The 9,335-nt window shown below is 33.2% G+C and overlaps 1 protein-coding gene across 3 annotated transcripts in view; it reads right to left on the reverse strand.

Annotated features, from left to right (window-relative positions):
• The window catches only part of LOC113230002 (long-chain-fatty-acid--CoA ligase ACSBG2), a 37,361-nt gene that overhangs the window by 21,133 nt on the left and 6,893 nt on the right, over nucleotides 1-9,335 (reverse strand). For all 3 annotated transcript variants that reach the window (XM_026463720.1, XM_026463721.1, XM_026463722.1), the window contains exons 2-4: nucleotides 8,666-8,759; nucleotides 6,126-6,330; nucleotides 907-1,041 (exon numbers count right to left, since the gene is read on the reverse strand). In XM_026463720.1, the coding sequence (XP_026319505.1) occupies nucleotides 907-1,041; nucleotides 6,126-6,330; nucleotides 8,666-8,759 (434 nt within the window). The remainder of the gene's footprint in view (nucleotides 1-906; nucleotides 1,042-6,125; nucleotides 6,331-8,665; nucleotides 8,760-9,335) is intronic.

Genomic DNA, 9,335 nt, shown 5'->3' on the forward strand with positions numbered 1-9,335 from the left:
ATCATTCCTAATACTGATAGCTTACGCTTCGAATCAAATATCGAAAAAATCATATTTAGTGATAAATGACATAACAGCTGTTCGGAATTAGTAGAACAAAAACGTTTACGAGTGAATCATTAACAATTTAATTATACTCACCAGAAATACCTTACATTAAGAGCAAAAACGTGCAGTTTTCAATTATGATATGATATGATCGTTAATTGTACAAATATTATTGCTGCGGCAAATGTGCGCATTTCATTCTTAGGTAGAGATTAAATAAAAAATTACTTTGATTTCGATTAAGCAAAAATGCCGAGATAAGCAGTTTTTTGTATTTATAAAACGATCTTTGATGAAGTTTAACCAATAAATCATGAAGTAACTAAAAGGTTAATCTAATTTCTTGCTTAAACTTAGGCAAAGTCCGCTTTGTAAATAAGAAAAACTTGCTAGGTTCGCCAATTTTGCTAGTTACTTTTATTAAATCTTAGCCCTGTCATTTGGAACCATTACGTACAGCAGAAAATAAATGCTTTTAATATGACGCAAAAATACATCAAAATTCAAATGGTGTTATAATAGTAGGGCTAATAACCATCTAATAACACGGCAGGTAGCAGTCACAAATGAACTTGACGTCATAATAGTTCTAACCCATCTCAGAATGATTTTAATTATGTAAGAAAATTAGTTACGAATTTTAATAGAAACCAATTGTTTTATTACTAAATTATCATTGTCACTGCTATTCAACTAAACAAAATTACAATGTCGAGTATTCTATTATACAATATGGTCTCTAGGCTTGACATCTACACAAAACGCGTAACTTAAATGTGCAATCTGTTCTGCCTGCAGATAAAGTGCCGATTCTATGATTTAATTTTCTGGACTATATTGAAAAAATAAACAACTCACCCAGCATGAATAACACCCAAATCAGCCAAGTACCACTCTTCTGAGTTGAAGCCGAGAATACAGACGGAGTGGTATCGCTCCAGACCCAGTTTCAGAAATCCCTTGGCCACGGTCCGGACTCGCTCTTGGTATTGCCTGAAAGTGTGGTCCTTTTTTAGTATAGGTACCATAGTACTAAACAAACCATAAATAGTAACATTTGGTACTAAAGACCAAGTCATTGGTTCAACTGTATCAGTTGAGGTAGTCCCGTGACACCAACTTGAACAACCTACCAGCACTCAAATACTTGTACATAGGGCGCACTATAAGTTCCCCGAACTGGCCACATACATAAACAATATTTAAAAAGTAATTACAACATTTGAAAATGGACCTAGTTAGCTATAGAATACGGTTTGTTACATCTGACTGTCACTTGTTTTTACATTGTGGCGTCATTTTAGAAATTGGTTGTCTACATCACCATGGATTTAACTCGTGAAAATTTTCGTAGTATGATTTTGTTAAGTGTAATTTAACAGCTCAGCGGAGCTTTGCTCTGCTTCAAACTGCTTTTGGTGATGAAGCACCATACAAGGCGACTATTTATAGCTGGTTTGCAGAAATCAAACGCGGTCATGTGAATCTCAGTGACGAATTTCGTGATGGTCGCCCGTACACTGCTCTGAATAACAAAAACATCGATGCTGTGTGCCGTATGATCAAAACAGAACATGTGATATATCATGAGATTCGGGCATCTTTAGGCACAGGCATGAGTCAAATACAATCAGTGCTACACAAACATCTGGGTGTGAAAAAGCTGTGGTCTCGATAGATCCCACACAATTTGACGGAGGCTCAAAAAACGGATCGCGTCACTCGGTGCAATGCCATGCTTATCAGATTCAACGAAGGGGCGTCAAATTGTAAGGTGTGGGACATAGTAACAGGTGACGAAACATGGATTTATAGTTATAATCCCAAAATAAAGCAGCAATCGAGCGTATGGGTCTTATGAGATAGGCCGAAACCAACCAAAGTGGCGCGCGTGCAAAGTGCCTCTAAGCGGATGATTGCTTCTTTTTTTAATAAAACTGAACACGTGACTACTGATGCTTTGGAGAATCGTTGTACCGTGAATAGTGATAGGTACACGACCATTTGTTTGCCGGAAGTTACTGACAAACTCCGTAAAAATAACCGTAAACGCCGTATCATCTTGCACCACGATAATGCCAGTTCTCACACGGCCAGACAGACAAATGAATTTTTGAAGGTGAACAACGTTGACCTTATGAGTCATCCCGCGTACAGTCCCGACCTGGCACCTTGTGACTTTTATTTATTTCCAAAAATTAAGAACCAGTTACGCGGTCAACGATTTTCGTCACCTGAAGAGGCTGTCGAAGAGTATGAAAAATATGTTTCAGAGATTGTGACGGAGGAGTGGCATAAATGTTTTCAAAATTGGTTCATTCGTATGAAAAAGTGCATTAACGCTAATGGAGAATATTTTGAGAAACAATAAATTCATTTCTGACCATTTATAGTATTTTTTTCTTATTCATTCCGGAAACTTACAGTGCGCCACACGTAGACAAACTTAAAGACGTTAATCTCATCTCGACAAGAAAAATAAAAAAATATTTTCATCAGTATTTGAATATATGTAGGTAAATATTTAATAATACTTTTAGAAACAAAATTTGTAAAAAAGTTAAGAGAAAAGAAGAGAAGATTTACTTATCCAAAAATTCATATAGCAGAATAAAAAAGCAAAGCAGCAAATTATATTTTATATATATAAAACAAGATATATACCTACTATTATATGATTGTTCATTAAGTTAATGAAGAAAATAATAGTTTACAAGTGGACTTGAAGTACTAGTTAAAGCAAACAATGGCCTAATCAACTTGATGTAAACATGTTATTATCGGGTGTATATTGTGTAAGAAACAATTTACTGATGCACTGAACGCACGAGCACGTGTAATGAATTTGTTTACATTTTTACTCATTCTTTTCTTCTTATGAGAGCTAAATGGAATGTCTCCAAATGCTTACCTAGACCTTTTAGAAACGTGTATTTTGCTGTATGTAAATTTGTGATGGGATTAGATAACGACTCTTTGGAAGTGCCGCTATCCTGAGGTCACAAAGATGGAATCAGAATTACAAAATATTGTTGAATACTTACAACAGAAAAATGTGACACTGTGGGATTGTCACGGTAAGATATTCGATTACATAGGTATCTAGATAACATTAAGCCCTTATTGACATTGAAATGTATTGCGCAAAAAAATATGTAACCACATTATATATATATTCATGTTTTATTGAATTGATATTCAATTATTTTTTGTGAAATTACTCCACTAGTTTGTTATAATTATTAATACAAAGATCGAACACTTAGAACAAATCCTTCGATCCGGCCGGATTCGATTTCACAAAAAATAATTGAGTATCAACTCAATAAAAATTTAAAATATAGTGAATAGCGACATCTTTCGCCAGGGTCGGTAGATGTAAAGGTATCTAACTGGGTGATAAAACTTTCATAGATGACGCTACGACTAAAAAGTCGTTGAAAAATCAAACACAAAGACACGACAACAAGCACATAGAAAAATTCGTGAGGTCCGCCGGTTCGTTCCGTAGCTTAATAAATAAATAAATATAAATAAATAACGCACACACTCAACATAGCCCCGCACTAGGGAAAACCCTGTGTCGCGGGTGCCATGGACACACACATAGACAACCACAAATTACACCCAAACTCACGAGAGAAATAATTGTAGGCCATACATTGACTTACAAATAAATGGACGACGGGTCTAATACAAAAACCACGAAAAAAATGTCCCAAGTCAACCTATTAGAAATTTAAATTGTAATGTCATCGCAGTATCGCGCTGTCCTTAGAACAAATGAAGACTAAAGCGGAGTGTCGCGCTCTGTATACGATTTTAGCGCCTTACAAGTGCGGACACTTTTTAGCGCGGACCCGACGTCCATATAATTGTACGTCAATGAGGCCATACAACTATTTCTCCCGGCCCGGGAATCGAACCTGGGACCTCTGCGTGGCAGTCTGGCAACCGTTCGGCCACGGAGGCAGGAGGTAGCTTAGTTGGTATAGTGTCTGGCACGGTTTGCTAGAAGACGTCGGTTCGAATCCGGCCGGATCGAAGGAATTTTTTTTGAGTGTTCGGTCTTTGTATTATAATCACATTATATATAGTGACCATAACTAGTTTTTTTTTATATTTCCACCAATTACTTGGTCTCAAATTAGGGAATTCCTTGTATTATGCGTATCACAGATACGGAATTCACTCCACACTAACACCATTCCTCAATTGTTCTTACCGGGTATCGAACCTGGGACCTTCTCATCCAGCGCTCATAAAACGGTTGGGCCACCGAGGTCGTTAAAATCGTTAAAGGCACATGGGACTGTTCAACTTATGTCTCACGGTGACGGACGCAATGGTAGAGCCTCTCAGATATTTGAGATTTTTAAGCTCTGCCACTGGAACTGTTACGGACAGACGTGTCTCTTACTATCAGGCGTACGACTTGTGCGTTTCTTCAAAAAATATTTCCTATTAAACTTCATTACCTAGTCTTTACATGAAAAAGAATGTTCTTACACATAACATTATTAATGATTTGATGAATGTTTCATGTGGCAACTTTTGAAAGTAGGTACCCTTGGTAACCTTCATCTCTGATCTTGTTGTGTTTGCCTTAGTTACAAACCAAAGCTATGTCTTCTTCTATGTATACATATAAGCACTTTTTTATACTAACTTCGCAAACGATAAGTATTGGTCTTGCTGTGTTTGCTGATTTTTTTGGAAAACATACTTTTTACAAAATTGTGTAAATCTTAGAACTATGCGTGCAAGAAGGGCAATTATCTTAATTTATTTTTGACATAAGACTCAGTTTTCTTATTTTGTTGGTATTTCGATAAATCCCGTGGTGCCAGTCTTTTGATTCCAAGGAGTTTAAAAAAAAAACTTTTATATGAACAAGTCAAACTGTATAGGTACTTAAGTTTATACAGTTTCGTAGTACTATGTTTGAACTAAGAAAATTATATCCCTTATAAATCGAAAATAAAAAAAATATTGAATTTGATGTTACACAGTCTTAGTATCGTAAAAGTGGGATTAAATGACTATGAACGGACGTTGCAAAATAAAGTAGCTGGAGTGTAACAGATGCAACACTTTGATTGTAGTTGCTTCACACCATTTCCTGGCGATGTTAGACATCTTACCGACCTAGCGATTGTAAGAAGTATAAAACAATGAACTCAGACGTGGAAAGACTGATCAAAGTTCGTATAGTCAAGTATTTTTTATTTATTTAATACATTTTACAATGATTTATTACATATATGCAGCTGTAGCTCAAAAATAAAACAGTTAAATCAATTAACGAACGAAATATTCTTTATGACACATTAAACATTACAACACAGAACAGTGTATCTATTTTAAGTATCCCAGAGAAATAAATATTAAATACATGAAAGCTAAAGTTGTTAATCATCTGATTTTTATTTCATATTACTTCTAAATTACTCCTAATCATACAAAATAAAAGTAAATAAAAAGAAATATCGATAAACTGGAAAATACATGATTTATTTAGAGTAATATTTCCTATACTGATATGAAGTTATCATGAGAAAAACTTTACATGATTTGCGACTTTTTATAAACGTGTTGAGTCTAAAAGTTTCTTTTTATACGCGCATTGAGAGGCTATATGGTGCATTTGCAAACACTGTAGGTAATACACGTTTTAATAGTGGTTGTGAAACAATTCTAAAATATATCCTGAATTTTGTAAATAAATACGTTAAAAGCTACAAATTTAAATATTGTCTTCACTGCTCTCACAGAGGAATATTTTGTACGGATGTATTTCAATTTTTTTAGTAAATAACAGACCATAGCAGTATTTACACAAATGTTTTTCAGTGCCATTTCAGTTCACAATAACGAAAAGTAATTTAGTAAAATAATAAGTATTATTTAACCCCTAATGTTAGTGAAACGTACAAGTGTACAAGACGCATAACACACAAGTATTTTTGTAAAATAAGTAGGAAGTATAGTAGATAAAAGAAAATTAAAAATATTGCCAAAAAAAAATATACTTACGTTAAAATGTCAATTTTACAAAATGCAAATGTTTTACTTACTTATAAGTGGTGTAATGCCATTTTCCATCTGCTTTTTTTGTAACCAGTGCGGGACCATCAGGATATCTAGCGGCTGTCCGTTTTAAGAGACCAGGTACTGATATAGGAGGTTCCGAAGCCAATCCTCTTGAAGTTTGCCGTAATTTGACATGACCACCAGGTACACAGGATATGTAAGTATCTGAAGGGACCACCTGGTCCGGCCCTATCAAGAATTTAACTACTTTTTAGTATATGCGAAATAACAGTCAGAATTATATGTAAGTATAAAAAATCAAATACCATGATAATAATTATTATTTAAAATAAAAATAAGTATATAACTATTAATAATTCGAGCACGGGTATCTTTATTAAACATTTATTTTACGAGGGAATTTCCTTTTAAATACAAAAGAAATTACCATAGGAACTTTCTCATTATTGTTTTCGAGAATAATCTAGTATTGTTTCGAAATAATATCGAGAAAACAATTGAGTAAGTATAACAACATGAATGTACTGTGAAAACAATCCGTAATTTTACTATACTTATTGATAGACTAAATCATAAGGATTGTTTTCTTTTAAATAATATAGCACCTGGAATAAAAGGAAGACCATGAAATTTACAAAAATTAATTTGAAATTTTGTTCAGGAAAATGAATAGCCTTTTCTCTGACTTTGCCGCACTCATAATCATAACAACTGACATTGCATTGCATTGCATTTTATCATGCACTTATAAGGGAAATGAAATCTCTTTGTGAAGTTTGTACTCATTAGAATACTTTGAACTGATAATGTCAGTTGTTATGAGCGCAGCAAATTTTTCCACATTTGGCGGATTCGATTCCCAGATCAGACAGGCGCTTATTTAAAAATCTTTAAATGCAGTTCGAAATGTTTTTAAAGCCAAAATTAAGTCTCCTTTAAGTAAAATATCTTACTACGATATTTAAGGTACCTTCCCTACGTGTGGCATCGCCGTGGAACACCGCCGTGGAACACACAGATAACCAGCCACCTTGGGCACACGTATTGTTAGTATTATTTACGGAATCGTTCGAAATCTACGTGAAATATCCCACAACTCAGGATATTGTAACCCAGGATGTTTAAGAAGGGATAAACTGCATGTTTACAAATAATTGCCATCATCTAGTATAATAATAAGGTAATTACATCCTCTCTAAACATACAGCGCTGAAATTATAACATAGATAAAAAAACGTACAATCAAATCGTACCTACACAATTATTTCCAGTGGACCTACCTGGGTAATTTTCATGTTAGTTTTCTGTATACCTAATATATGCAATGTGGCAATTTTTATTCTTTAAATATTCAACAATAATATCATGAAGTATTATATAATATTCGAGTGTATTAACCTGAAATATTATTTAATATTTCAGGATAATATACTCGAATACTTAAATAATAAAAATTGTCACCCAAATTAGGTAACGAAATCTAACCTGAAAATTACCAAACTACGATAGCATTATGTAGGTACTACTGATTCATTTTATATTTCTGTCAAATGCTTTCTTACAATTCATTTAATTGATAAACCAACTTGATATAATGATATCAAGTTCCGTTTGTAAAGACCTTTTATCGTCATTTTTGGGGTCAAGTCTGATACGCAAGTGTAATACTGATTTTGAAACAACCAAGTCAAACTTCATGACCTTTGGTTGATACTATCTAGAAAATAATATCCAGAGCCGTAATTGGTCAATTTTCTTTATTATTATATAATTACTGAATTACAAACTATCTCGACATAATTTAGTTTATTTTATTCAATGTTTTTATACATTAGTTCCACAACAGTTTTCAAGATTTTATTTTTTTTATATCTTGTGTTAATCCGTTCGTAGCAAAAGGAATGAATGGCATCGAGACAAACCCAGGGAGGGTTTAACGGTGCTTTACAATATTTATGTATACTTTTTTCTTAAAACAAGAAAATAAATAAAATAAAAGTAAAACTACTACAAAAGAGCTCTACTATATATTTTCATATCAAAACCCCTAATCCAAAATAATGAATTATTTTTATATTAGGGCCTCTTTGATAAATGGTTTTATTTTCCTTAACCATTGTTTCGTTTAATTTTTACCGTGTAGGTTGGTCATGGTGTGCCTGCTTTCTTATCATACATATGCTGCTACTCAGGTTCTGAACTTAACCCGTCGTTTATAATCGAGAATACTATACTTATGTATTTACCGATATCTGTATGAAAAGTACATAACTGTTATGTATCTAAAATGTATATTATATTATAATGTACTTAGTCACGTAATCCAATACCGACGCTTTATTTAAGTCTCCATAATGTATAAGATAAATTATAAGATTTAATTGACTTATTCTGCCTAGTTTTTAATCGAATAGTTAGCGCGTGTAAAATAAGCAACGTATAAAATAGAATAACGTTTTTTAAAACGTTACAAGTTTTAATTAAAGTAGAAAAAGAAAAATAAAATTTCAGTAGAGAACCTTCATTTAAGTAATGTAGAAATAAAAAGTATTTATTTACTCACCATCCATGTATTTATTGCCACTGACTCCGTTCGATATCATTTTGTTCACTTTTACAATTTCTTCGCCGTTCTCGACGATAACTGTTGAACTATCCTAGAAAAGAAACAAAAATGTATATTACGAATGATTTTCTAGAATGTTTCAAATGTTTCGAAATTATAACAAATATTTTGAACTTTACATCTTCTCATGTCCATACAAAGACCATTTTTTTGTGAAACTTGGATCGAAATATGTTAAATATAAAAACTTTATGTATTATAACTTACTCTGTGATAAACAGAAAACAGTGTAAAATAAAAAATAATAATCTTTGGCTCTGAGAATCAGACACATTGTCATGTAAATTAGTAAAGCCGGTTTAATTATTGCTAATTAAATGATAACCACGTAGCAGGAAATCTGTCTTACTTTTTTTTATGATACCACGTGACGGGGCGAACAAGTCGTGCGCCTGGTGGTAAACAACAAGTCTGTCCATAACAGTTGCAGTGCCGCTCAGAGCATTAGAATAGAATAGAATAGAATAGAATAGAATAGAATAGAATAGAATAGAATAGAATAGAATAGAATAGAATAGAATAGAATAGAATAGAATAGAATAGAATAGAATAGAATAGAATAGAGTAGAGTAGAGTAGAGTAGAGTAGAGTAGAGTAGAGTAGAGTA

The sequence above is a fragment of the Hyposmocoma kahamanoa genome, unplaced genomic scaffold, assembly GCF_003589595.1.
Source record: "Hyposmocoma kahamanoa isolate Upper Pololo Valley unplaced genomic scaffold, ASM358959v1 63, whole genome shotgun sequence".
NCBI classification, from domain to species: domain Eukaryota; kingdom Metazoa; phylum Arthropoda; class Insecta; order Lepidoptera; family Cosmopterigidae; genus Hyposmocoma; species Hyposmocoma kahamanoa.